At 44.3% G+C, this 13,788-nt stretch overlaps 1 protein-coding gene across 2 annotated transcripts in view; it reads left to right on the forward strand.

Moving 5' to 3' along the window:
• ETS1 (ETS proto-oncogene 1, transcription factor) overlaps positions 1-13,788 on the forward strand; it is a 136,137-nt gene that overhangs the window by 44,016 nt on the left and 78,333 nt on the right. Inside the window, exon 1 of one of the 2 annotated variants that reach the window (XM_089537664.1) lies at positions 11,976-12,703. The exons of the other annotated variant lie outside the window; for it this stretch is intronic. Within the exon in view, the coding sequence (XP_089393790.1) occupies positions 12,622-12,703 (82 nt within the window). The 5' untranslated portion in view covers positions 11,976-12,621. Of the gene's footprint in view, positions 1-11,975; positions 12,704-13,788 lie in introns of those variants that run through there. 2 annotated transcript variants of the gene reach the window in all.

The following is a 13,788-nucleotide window of genomic DNA, read 5'->3' on the forward strand; positions in this document are numbered from 1 at the left end:
AGATGAAGCCTTCTTAGGCAAGGGCAATACAGTTTTGATTATTAGACACAGTGAACAATTAAATGCCAAGGAAGATCTCCATCACGTTCTGTTTATAAGCTTCTCAAGTGCACTTGTTTGGACAATGTTTGCATATCTACTATGCCACATTCTTCCAAGCATCACAGTGCTGCTGATATTTCCATTTGATACTCACAACAGCCCTGTGAGGCAGATAAAGCCAAAAGGGTTGTCCCAAGGTGATAGACTGAGATTTATGACAGAATAGCTTCCCTTCCTTGCCTAGTTGAGTCTCTTTCACACTACAAAATTATAGCAGTTTGACACCACTTTAAGTAACCGGGCTGCATCCGGTAGAATCCTGGGATTTGTAGTTTGGTGACACACCAGGGCACTTTCTAGTTGTTGAGTCTACCTCAAAGCATTACAAACTCCAAGGTACCAAAGGATGGTGCTATGACAGTTTAACAGGTATCAAAGTGCTTTCAAAGTAGCACGAAAGAGATCATATTGTACATCTCATGTTCTATTGCAGGACAAATCCCTCTCTTCTTCTGTTTGCAGCAGGTTCCAAAACCCTTGCTTGGAGTTCCCTCCTGTCCTGTGTTTCTCATTTTGTGGGGTGGGCAGAACTACTCATTTTCTGGTGTGCTTTTTATAAACTTTTTAGTATAAATTCAAATTCCAGGAAAGGTATCTCGCCAGGGGACCCTCATAGCAACTGCTAACTTTCCCCTTTTATTGGCTTTTTAGCAGATCCACACCCAGTAGCCAACTCCCAGTGCCTTCCCCTGCACATTTGGTTCCCTGCCACTCTTTCCACCAGTAATAAAGTCTCATATAGCCTTTCATGTTTAGATAGCCCTCCAGGGAAGGGCATTGTAGTCCTTTTTGGTTTTTAATCAGGAAAATGGCTCATATGCTTTGGAAATACCTGACTTTGACCTTCTCATTAAGCTTAAGGCTGGAATCCTCTTGGGTCTCTATGCTAGTACAACTGGAGGTTTTGCGGTGTGGAAAACAAGCATGGTGTAGCTTTGAGTATTGGGCTAGGACTCTGGGAGACCAGGGTTTGAATCCTCGGTCAGCGGTGGAAATCCAGTGGATGGCCTTGGGCAAGTGAAACTCTCTCAGCCTCAGAGGAAGGCAACAGAAAATCCCCTTTAAACAAATCTTGGCAAGAAAATCCCATTGTAGGTTTGACTTTGGGTCGGAATAAGTCGGTAATGACTTGAAGGCAGACAAAATCAAATGCAGTGTAAGCACAGAATCATAGAATCATAGAGTTGGAAGAGACCCCAAGGGCCATCCAGTCCAACCCCATTCTGCCATGCAGGAAATCTAAAACAAAGCATCCCCGACAGATGGCCATCCAGCCTCTATTTAAAGACCTCCAAGGAAGGAGACTCCACTGCACTCCAAGGGAGTTTGTTCCACTGTCGAACAGCCCTTACTGTCAGGAAGTTCCTCTTAATGTTGAAGTGGAATCTCTTTTCCTGGAGCTTGCATCCATTGTTCCACGTTCTAGTCTCTGGAGCAGCAGAAAACAAGCTATCTCCCTCCTCAAGATGACATCCCTTCAAGTATTTAAACAGGGCTATATTATTAACCCCTTAACCTTCTCTTCTCCAGACTAAACATCCCCAGCTCCCTAAGTCTCCCCTCATAAGGCATGGTTTCCAGACCCTTCACCATTTTAGTCGCCCTCCTTTGGACATACTCCAGTTTCTCAACATGCTTTTTGAACTGTGGTGCCCAGAACTGGATGCAATATTCCAGGCGGGGCCTGACCAGAGCAGAATAGAGTGGCACTATTACTTCCCTTGATCTAGACACTATACTTTTATTGATGCAGCCTAAAATTGCATTGGCCTTGTTAGTTGTCGCATCGCACTGTTGACTCATGTTCAGCCTGTGGTCTACTTGGTCTCCCAGGTCCCTTTTACACGTAAAGGCCTCATTCAGCCAGGTGTATCCCATAATCCTATATCTGTTCATTTCATTTTTTTGCCCTAAGTGCAGTACCTTACATTTCTCCATTATGAAATTCATTTTGTTAGTTTTGTCCCAGCTTTCTAATCCTTCTTCCCACATTACCCAAGGGGGTATCTGGTACCTCCTTGTGTAATCCTTTTGCCCAGCTGTGCAAAGGCTGTTGTGCAGCTCCATCTCTCCAAAAAAGCCCCTGATTGTCCCCCAGGATGTGCCAGGGAAGCTCCCTCACATTTCACCTGGCTGGCCACCTTTGTCCTTCCAAACCTCACACTCCCCCAGATTCAAATAGGACCTTGTTTAAATTTTGATCCAAGTCTTATAGGAAGACCAAAAATATCATTCATTACATTCATTACATGGGGAACACACCAGCCCCAGCACCTTTTGACTTTGAGGGTGGACCAATGAATGAGATAAAGAAGAGGAAGAAAAAGAGCACAAGGGAGGTTAAAGCAATCTACAGCTACCAGGAGGATAGTAAACTTCAACTGGGAGCAATGAAGGGCTTAGGTTATCAGCTAACCAGTCCTCCTTGGTTGCAGCAAAGCAGCATTGGGCAACTGTGCAACTCCAGATGTAGCTGAAGAGAACCATTTATCCTCCCTAACTGGGGCTGTCAGATCTCAGGGCCTGAGTCTCCACTTTTCAATGAACATCAGGCAGGAGATAAGCAGGCAAATTCTCTAGTTTTGCTGGGTTCAGATCTGGGCAAGAGGAAAGGAGTGTGTACAAAGGTTCAGCTTAGAGGAGCATCAGCTCACTATAATTTCCAAATATTAATTTATTTGGTGCTGCAGCTTACAGATGCTTTCCAGGGCAATTTACTCAGTTGGATTTAGTTAGTTCTTCATTCTCTTTCAGTCAGGCTCCAGGATTCACCCTCTGCTCTACTCTGCTTCTACTTCTCATCCTTAGTTCTTTGGTCCAGAATCCGAAGGGTCTTGGACAGTACTGAATTGATAAGCCTCTCCCTCATCAGCAGCATTTTGAAGTTCTAACATCTGGTGAGATTTTGGGACTTTTGTGAGGAAGGTTGGCACTTTTGGCTGTCAGTGGAATACCTGGAATATTCCAAAGTTGCCCTCATTGCCTTAATGCAAAATGTCCCTTTTCATGCAGGTAGCAAAATGTCTTGGGCTTTTCCTGAATGTTGGCACTTGGCTATCTTCAGAAAGCAGAATTTTACATGTGCTGGACTGTTACCTGCCCTGAATCATTGGAAACAGAATTAATTGATAGATGAATGTTTTATTAAGGCAAAGACTGTCCATAGCAAGCTAGCTAGCAAGCATCTCTTTTCCATTTACAAAATAATTCTAAAGTTTGGCATAACTTGAACTACAAAGGCTTTCTTCCTTAACCAACAGAAAGATAATCAATGGGCTGCTTCCATGTCATCTGGAAATTCACTGAGAGTCTCAGCTGCAATTTGGAGAATCTCATCTCTGGTCCGGCAAGCTTTGAAACCAGATTAAGAAAGAAACGAAAACTTAAACAGCCTGGAAGGGGGAAAAGTCCTGCCTCCAGAAGTTTGTGATCCCCATCTTCCCGTTCCCTCTGGGACTCTTGTCTCTACTTTGTCTTCAGCATTTAAAACATGTGTTACTTACTCAACTTGGAGGGGGTGCATTTTAATGCCAGTTTCCCACTGGTTTGCAAGAGAGTTTCCTTAAAAGGAAAACACAGTGTGGAGTTGGAAAATCTCTGGAATTCTGTTAGATGCATCGGAAACTCCAGTTTAATTGTTAAGTGTGATCTCAGATAACTTTTGGAAATCATGTGGTGGCTACTGAAAAACCTACTCCTGCCCCCAGAGAGAACATTATCCAACATTATTTTCCAAGACTGACATTCAGAAATCCATGAGAAAAAGGGGGCGGCTGTATGCTTGATACATAGCCAGATGCTCTAGAGTAGTAGTTCTTAATCTTTGGCCCTCCAGATGTTTTGGATTTTATCTCCTAAAAGCCCTATTCAGCATATTTATTTATTTCATTTATATCCCTCCTTTCTCCCAAAATGGAATTCAAAGTGGCTTATGATATAAGTTAAACCATTAATGTTCAACAATTCAAGTTAATACAGGAAGATCAACAGCATAGTGATAGTCAGGGATTCTGGGAGCTGAGGTGCAAAATATCTGGAAGGGCAAAAGTTGAAAATTACTGCTGTAGAAGTCTCTTTCAGGGACCTCCAAACAAAGAACAAAAATAATTATACTACAGAGGTAACTGCTTTATAACAAGTCAGGCCCTTGGGTCCTTTTGGCTTAGTGCTGTCTATTCAGTTAGTCTGGTTATGACTGCAGACTCATTTCTATTATACATTTCCTACCTCTGATAGTGATAGACCATCAGTCTCAGCCCCTCCACGTTTACTGTACTGGCCTTGCGACTTTAACAATGACTTGCCTCTGCATTGAAATTTAGCAGGCAAAGCTTTTCCAGGGAAGTGACTGAAAAAACCTTCGCTTGCAAAACATCTGCAGGTCAGACCACTATAACAGCCACAGGAGCAGGGCCAGTTAAAACAAAAGATGACAGCCATGGTGTGTGCAACGCTCAGGTGTGCTGGCTCTCCGCCATGGGACTGAAGGGTGTCACTTTGCCAAAATTAAAGCTGAGCAAGAGGGGTTTCTTTCCACCCTTCCTCAGCTCTCCAGCTCCCAACATCTGAGAGGAATGTGGAATTCCAGCTCCTCAGTGTTGCTCCTTTGCTTCTTCCTACCACTCTGGCTTCTTGGGCTTTTCCTTGGGGTTTGCTGTCTGGCCATCACTTCCGTGGGAACCTTCTTCAGGGGGGGTGGATGTTGACAGCCTGGGATGACTGCCCTGCTCAGCTGTTCCAACAGGCGGGGTCCCGAGGCCTCAGCTTTTTGTTCTGTTCCAGGCGTTTGTGGTTTTGCTGTGGGAGGAAGAGGCTCATCCTGAACTAGATGGGTTGCTGAATCCTGTCAAAACTCAAGGAACAGCCGGCTCCATTTTTACACTCTGGAGACCACAGATGCATTTGGATGGCCTTGTCGTTACACCATAAAGGCTGCAGGTGGCTACATAAACCGGGCCACACCTTGTTTCCTCATCTGTATCCCTCACATTAGACCATTCCCTGCTGTGAATGACGCCTGCTCTGTGTGTGTGTGTGTGTGCTTGTTGTGTGCAAGTGCTCATCTATGCCTCTGGAAGTTACAACATTCCAATGCAATGTATGAAAGAGAAGATGACTGGCTTGTGAAAACTGCACCATGTCTCTCTTTCTCAGCCTGCAGATCCACGAGTTGCTCCCAAGGCAGCTGTTTCTTTCACATTTGTTAAAAACTAGAGAGCAGTCTTTCACATGCGCTGTTAGGATTACCAGTTGACTGGTGTGTGTGTTTGTGACTGTTCTCCGGCTTTTAACAGAAGCCCGGGACAGATGGTCCCGAAACGCTGTGCCGTCGCCGATACTAGGGTTAAAGACCACTAACCCTAGCATGGCACAGTGGTGGCCCAATGTCAGTGTCACAGCCACATGGGCGCCACCATCTTGATGTAAGTGACACACAACATATGCACGTTGCTCATGATGTCCGCCTGGTGACCCCAAAAATACCCAGTTTTTCCAGGCTCTTTTTGGGGCAGAGGGATGCCGCGGGAAAACAGGCCACATCAAGTCCGACCTTTTTCACATCAAGGCCTGAGATACATGAGTAATCTTGTTGCATTTCTCTTCTGTTTGAATCTCACCTTTTTTTTCCTTTCCATTTTTGTTATGATTTGGAATGGAGACAAAATTTGCTACCCCCAAGACATTGTAGAGACCCAGACAGGCAAGATTAACATAGAAGCAAGAGAATTCAAGGACTTATTCTGCACAGAAATACAGACGACCCTTCTTATAAACGGATTTTTTATACACAGATTCAAGCATCCACGGTTGGAAAATGTTCAAGAAAAGCATAAATTTCAAATATCAAACCTTGATTTTCCATTTTTTATAAGGGACACCATTTTGCTATGTCATTATATTTAATGGGACTTGAGCATCCACGGATTTTGTTATCCACGGGGGATCCTGGAACCAAACCCCAGCGTATAACAAGGGTCCACTCTTGTTGTTGTGTGTCTTCAAGTCATTTCTGAACTTATCATGGGGTTTTCTTAGCAAATTTATTCAGAGTGGGTTTGCCATTGCCATCCTCTGAGGCTGAGAGAGTGTGCCTTGCCCAAGGTTTACATGGTTGATCAGGGATTTGAACCGTGGTCTCCAAAGTCATAGTCCAACACTCTAACCACTACTGGATGCTGGGTCTCTACAGAAATACATAAGTATTGCAACATTTTTGGTGGGGAAAAAATATCATGATTTTTACACCCAGAAAAACCCACAATTTGCAAATCTACAACACTCTATAAATAAAATAAAATAAAATAAAATAAATTATGTACCAAAATTCTCATCTGTGTTTTAGGTCACAATGGGTTTAGCCTCTCCTTTTTTTGGACACAATTTTTTTGGGGAGAAATTATATTTCTGTTCAGAATTTTCTTGAAACATTTTGGGATATATGAATGCCAAGCAGAAACTCTATGAAAATATTCATCTTCTCCCATAGCAGGGGGAAAATTATGGAAATTATTCATCTTTGCATGCAGAGAAAAAAGCAGCAAAGGCCTACATCCCTACATCTGCTGTTCACATCCCTAGTTGTGAAATTATTATTTTCTTTCTGTGTGAAATGATGTTTGCATTTTTTCCAATTGATGGAAGCAAGTTTTCAGGGACAGACATTTTTAGTTGCATTCATTTGCTTGCATTTCATTTTGAAGGGCGGGGGGAGGAGGAATCTGATAGTAACAGTTACTTTCCAATGATGGGAAACTCAAAGAAATAAATAGATAAATAAGTGTACATTTTTTAACAGTCTCCATGAATCGGATGAGTTTCTTTTCCTCTCCTATGATCATAGCACCTTGATTTGCAGAGAATACCTCATGCAGCTTTTCAAGGCTTATAAGAACAAGATGCTGTTTTAAACAAAAGAACAGCAGGTAGTAAAATATTGGCAATCCCAAGCATATCTTTTGCTTTATTAAAAAAAAAAAAAACTTGTTTTGAGCTAACTATATAGATAGAAATAACTGTATTTATTTATTTTGACTATCTAAGTCCTCTTCCAGGGTGCAATTTCCTGTAGCTTGCATCCATTGCTCTGGGTCCTAGCCTCTGGAGCAGCAGAAAACAAGTTTGCTCCCTCCTCAATATGACATCCCTTCAAATATTTAAACAGGGCTATCATGTCACCGCTTAACCTTCTCTTCTCCAGGCTAAACATCCCCAGCTCCCTCAGACATTCCTCATAGGGCATGGTTTCAAGACCCTTCACCATCAACTTGTAGAACTACAAACCCCAAGATTTCATAGGATGGAGCTGCAGCACTTAAAGTGGTGTCAAACTGAATTATTTCTGCATGTGGAGATGATCCTTGGTTTTCAATCTAAATGCTGCTGGCAGGAAAAATCCATAACACTGGGCAGCAACCATCATCTTCTTTGCATTGCAGTCTGGTCTTGAACAGACTCTTTGATCAGCGAGACTTTAGCATCTGAAAAGTTATCACAGCTAAGACTGGCATATGATCATGTGTTCCAGTTTACTCTGCGATGAGAGCTTGCCTTTCAGTACTGCTGGGAGGTTGTGTGCCATTACACATTTTAATAACTGCTTGAATGTACTCATAGGTAGTGGGTGTGATGATTTAATTTCAATCCAGATTAAGAATATCATATAGGTTCAGTATGTGTATGCAAGTGTGTTACTTCCTTGTGTTTAATTACTATATACTCAACTGGATGCACCCATCTATTTATTTTCTGGGTCAATTTCATGTTGCCAATCACAGACTCCTATTTCTGTAGGAGTCTGTGATTAAAAAAAAAAAACAGCTGCAGAAAAGGTGATGATGATGATGATGATGATTATAGTTTATTTCTGTAACACTGTAAATGTACATATCAATGAAAGCATTTTTGAATGCATTTCACCCTAGAAATATGACACATGATGTGCATTTTTGAGACCAGTTTAAAGCAGAAAACTGTACATGAAGCGCAAAGAAGTTGGAAATAGATAACTGCCTTTTAATCTAGTTCTGTCTCTGGTGAGAAATCTGCTCATTCGCATGAGCAACATGTTCAGTGCTCCAGTCAGCAAGAGGTTATCGAAACCCTAATCTCCATATGCATTTGCAGAGACAGACAGCCCTAGTCTCCCGAAGAAGCACATTTGAATGTGTTCAGCACATAACAAAAACTGTTAGGTAGTCTCAGTGAGAAAACCACAAGAAACAGGTTGCAAATGACGTTTGCGCTTCTTCTCCTCCTCCTTTAAAAAGCAAGTTTAAAAAAAATTAAAACGATGCCGGTAAATGGACCTTTGTGAGTCATACAGTCCTATCTGTGCTCTCTGCCGTTTGTGGTCTGGTGTTTTTGCTAAGTAACAAAGATATATCTGAAAACCAAGACGCACCCCCACTCCCCCGAATTCAGCAGTTTTTTTTAAGGCATTGGTGTGATACAGATCTCACATATTCTGTGACACAGAAGTCCCAAGCCAGAGCTAAAAATCAAGAAGCATCCTTGGTTTTGCATTCTGGGGGAAGGGAAGTAGTCAGCTTTCTAGATTTCTCTCTCTCTCTCTCTCTCTCTCTCAAGGGTTTTCTTGACATGTTTCTTCAAAGGGGTTTAATTCCCATCCTATGAGACTGAGAGAGTGTGACTTGCCTTGGGTCACCGCAGCGGGTTTCATGGTTGAGCAGGGATTCTAATCCTGTTCTCCAGAGACATAGTCCAACCCTCAAACCACTACACCATGCTGCTCTTTTGGTTCCCTTTAATTTCAAACAAGATCATGAAAAATGACAACTGAAAAGGCCAATGCAATTTTAGGCTGCATCAATAGAAGTATAGTGTTTGGAGGAGGTAATAGTGCCACTATATTCTGCCTTGGTCAGGCCCCACCTGGAATATTGTGTCCAGTTCTGGGCACCACAATTCAAAAAGGACATTGAGAAACTGGAGCATTTCCAAAGGAGGGCGACTAAAATGGTGAAGGGTCTGGAAACCATGAAGCCCTATGAGGAATGACTTAGGGAGCTGGGGATGTTTAGTCGGGAGAAGAGAAGGTTAAGAGGTGATATGATAGCCCTGTTGAAATATTTGAAGGGATGTCATATTGAGGAGGGAGTGGAACACACTCCCTTAGAGTGTGGGGGAGTCTCCTTCCTTGGAGGTCTTTAAACAGAGGCTGGATGGCCATCTGTCAGGGATGCTTTGACTGAGAGTTCCTGCATGGCAGAATGGGGTTGGACTGGATGGTCCTTGTGGTCTCTTCCAACTCTATGATTCTATGCCACAGTCTGAAAATCACATTGATCAGTTACATCTTTAACCGCCCTCTGGTGCCCACAATTACAGTGATAAAAAGAACTTGTTTTCCATTCTTATAGCATACGTATGTATGAAGGGTGTAGCATAGGGTTGCCATAATTGTCCACTATTACCAGGGACAAAATGTGGAACAAATTCGAGACCAAATTGTAGGACAACTGCAGGTCAAAACTCAGCCCAAAATGTAGGACATTTAAGTGGGCTTCTTTCTTTATTTTTGGAAATACACACTTATTTAGTCCAGTGTCATCCCACCCTTTCTTTAATGAATTCTGCGTGGCATTCATGGAAATATTCTTCCACGGAAGAATATTTTTTACAACAGCCCTGCCAGCATTAGGTACACAATGCTCCTCCTTTGCAAAGCCTAAGTAAATGTGGGCCTGATGTGTACCTAGGAGGATGGCAATGGAAGACCCTCTGAAAGAAACTTACCAAGAAAACCCTGTGACAGGTTCACCTTAGGGTCACCATAAGTTGGAAACAACTTGTAGGCACACAACAACAATAATGCAAAGTTTGAAAGGCAGTGACTTGGAAATGAAAGAGTCTGATATAAGATGGATTGAATCAGATGAGAGCGAAGCAGCTGCTTGTTCGGTGTTTGAATCCCAGAATGGAGAGGTAAGGACGAGAGCTAAGGACCTGCTTGTTACCTCAACTCCCAGAATCCCCCATCACCTTGGTCCAGAGTTAGGAAGTATGGGAACTTAAATAACAGACACCTGGAGGACCAAAGTTTGGGGAGCACTGTTTCAATGCACAGGTGGAGCATTCAAAAAGGATGTTGAGAAGCTGGAGTGAGTCCAGAGGAAGGCAACCAAAATGGTGAAGGGTCTGGAAACCATGCCATATGAGGAAAGACTTAGGGATCTGGGGATGTTTAGCCTGGAGAAGAGATAGTAAAGAAGTGAGATGATAGCCCTGTTTAAACATTTGAAGGGATGTCATATTGAGGAGGGAGCAGGCTTGTTTTCTGCTGCTCCAGAGACTAGGACAGTGATGGCGAAACTTTTAGAGACCAAGTGCCCAAACTCAAAGATGTTCCCGCACCGGGATGGTGTTACCTGGTGCCCGGGGGGGGGGGAGGACATCTAGGGGGATGGGACTTCTAACCTCTGGAGACGGGACTCCCTCTCTTTCCCTGCTGCCCTCCTGGACCTTTAGCTGTCTCCAGAGAGGGAGATAAAGGCATGGGAGGGTGGGAGAAGAGGAGAAAGAGGTGCATGCCTCTTCACCAGCCCTCCTGTCTCTCCACACCCGATCCAGAACAGCTTTGCGTGCCAGAGGGGGGACGACATGTGTCATAGCATGGGACTAGGACCTGAGGCGATGGCTTCAAAGGACAGGAAAAGAGATTCCACCTCAACATTAGGAGGAACTTCCTCACAGTAAGGGCTGTTCGACAGTGGAACACATTGCTCCCTCGGAGATTTTGGTGGAGTCTCCTTCCTTCATGGTCTTTAAGCAGAGACTGGATGGCCATCCGTTGGGAATGCTTTGAATGAGAGTTCCTGCATGGCAGAATGGGGTTGGACTGGATGGCCCTTGTGGTCTCTTCCAATGCTATGGGCTATAATAATAAAATAATAATAATAATTTATTTCTATTCTGCTTTTTTCTCATGAAATCAAAGCAGATTACAACAAAGGCATTAGATACAAAGTATACTCCTCACCAAATAAAACATAACTGAATAATAATAATAATAATTAAGCAGAATAAGTATAGAAAATACAGTAAAAAATACAAAACATAGCAATGCAAGATACAAAAACCAAAATACATGACTTAATAATAAAGATATCACATACCATATGAATCAAACTAACAATCTCTAACTCTCTCCTGGCAGCAAAAATACTGTACTGTACAATGCAAAATACAAAACAGCAATAGCAACAAGAGATGAGTCCCTTATACTCCTTCAAGCATTAAATAATAATAATAACAACAACAACATTCCTCACAGGACAATAACAGCATTCACACGAGGCACTTACCATGCCAGAATCATTGCCCAAACACATCAGAAATGTGAAGGTGGGATCGCCGGTCGCGTTCCCAAAGCGTCATTGAGTCGCCCCGCTCTTCTCCTGTCAACGAACCATTCACACGGATCAGCCATTTTTCCGTAGTGATGGAAGTTCCCGTCGTGACGGAAATGGCCGCTCCGCAAATGATTCCTCGACGGGAGATGAGACCCACTTCAGTGACACTTCAGAAGCGCAACCGGCAATCCCATCTCAGGATCTCAGTGCGGAAAGTGCCCTGTGTGATAATGCCCATAAAGGCTGTCAAGGGAGAGCTGGTGCTGGCTGAGAGCCTCCTCAGCTTCACTGTCACCCGGTTTGCTCCGCACCCCTCGCACCTCCTTTTGGCACAACTTCTCTGAGGGGGGGTTTTGCTTCCTCTTTGTGTGGCTGTGGGGGCTTTACGGAGGACCCCCAAGGCAGCTGTGACAGAGAGAGAGAGAGAGAGAAAGAGAGAGAGAGAAAGAAAGAAAGAAAGAGGGAGAAGGAAAAAGAGAGAGAGAGAGAGAAAGAAAGAAAGAAAGAAAGAGGGAGAAGGAAAAAGAGAGAGAGAGAGAGAAAGAAAGAAAGAAAGAAAGAAAGAAAGAGAAGGAAAAAGAGAGAGAGAGAGAGAGAAAGAAAGAAAGAAAGAAAGAGGGAGAAGGAAAAAGAGAGAGAGAGAGAGAGAAAGAAAGAGGGAGAAGGAAAAAGATAGAGAGAGAGAGAAAGAGAAAGGAGGAAAGAGGGAGAAGGAGAAAGTGAGAGAGAGAGAAAGAGAGAGAGAGAGGGAGGGAGGGAGAAGGAGAGAGAGAGAGAAAGGCCAGCCCCAAAGGCTCGCCCTCCTCCTCCTCCTCTTTCCCTGCCTCGGCGCGCAGAGTGAGAGAAGCAACGCCCAAAGAGAAAGAAGGGAACGCGGAAGGGAGAAAGGAGGAGAAGTGGACGGAGAGAGAGAGGAAAGAAAGAAAGCAAGCAAAAGATCCCCAGCCCTTGGTCGGCTTGAAGGACGAGGAAGAGAAGGAGGAAGGAGAAGAGGAAGGCTTTTTCTGCCTCCCCCATTTTGGGGGGAAAGGACCCTCTGACCCAGCCCAAGGGGGCTCAGGACTCACCCTCTCCCCTTCCCTTGCGTGGGGGGTCCCTCTTTCCTTTCCCCTCGGTCGCCCATCCGTTTTCCCTCCCCTGGGCCACCATGAAGGCGGCCGTGGACCTGAAGCCCACCCTCACCCTCATCAAAACCGAGAAGGTCGAGATGGAGCTCTTCCCATCCCCGGGTAAGTCGGGCTTTGGGGCATCCGCACTGGAGAAATAACCTGGTTCCATTCCGCTTTAAGTGTCTTGGCTCAAGGCTATGGAATTCTGGGAGTTGGAGTTTGTTGTGGCGCCCAGAGCAGAATTCCATAGCCTTGAGCCAAGACACTTAAAGCGGAATGGAACTGGGTCAGCTTTCCAGTGCAGCCTTCCCCCTTTTCTCCCGCTTTCGTGATGCTGCCTTGCTGCCTTTGAGTCTCCTATTGGGTTCCCTTTGTGGCTCCGAAGCCAGGAGCATCCTTCTGGGGTCCAAAGTGTGGGCATCTCCCTTCTTTAGAGTGCGTTGTGTTGTGCGTTGTGTGCTGGACAGTGGATCTACCTCCCTGGAGCCCCCATTGCCTACACTTCTCTTTTTGGATTTGCTGGAAGCAGCCAAAGCCTCTGCCAGCTGAAGCATGCCAAGCAGCTGTATCAATGGAAACTGGCCGAAAGGAGAACATACTCAATTTCCTTGTGTGTTAAGTAAAATGAGTATCCTCTATGGTGCTGTTTGCTGTTCTGGGCTTCAAAGTCAATTTTGTTTTGTGTGAGAGTTTCTGCATGGCAGAATGGGGTTGGACTGGATGGCCCTTGGGGTCTCTTCCAACTCTACAATTCTATGGTTCTATGAATTTTGACTTATCGTGACACTATAAAGGTTTGGCCAGTTTCTTCACAGGGGTTTGGCCATTGCCATCCCCTGAGGCTGAGAGAGTGTGACTTGGCCAAGTGGGTTTTTACACTGAGCAGGGACTGCTCCAGGGTTGTAACCAAGCGCTATGGCATGCTGGTTCGACATTGATGATGTTTTCTGTCTAGAGGCAGAATGGCATAGAGGTTTAAGCATTGAACGATGACTCTGGAGACTAGGGTTCGAACCTCAATTCCGCCATGAAACCCACTGGGTGACATTGGGCAAGTCACACTCTCTCAGCCTCAGGACGGCAATGGCAAACCTCCTCTGAACAAATCTTGCCAAGGAAATCCCATGATGGGTTTGCCTTAGGGCTGTCAGAAGTCATAAATGGCTTGATGGCCCACGACAACAAATTTAAGGAAGCTTTAACAT

Source organism: Sceloporus occidentalis, unplaced genomic scaffold (genome assembly GCF_023333645.1).
Source record: "Sceloporus occidentalis isolate IW3139 unplaced genomic scaffold, rSceOcc1.0.p SCAF_9, whole genome shotgun sequence".
Lineage (NCBI taxonomy): Eukaryota > Metazoa > Chordata > Lepidosauria > Squamata > Phrynosomatidae > Sceloporus > Sceloporus occidentalis.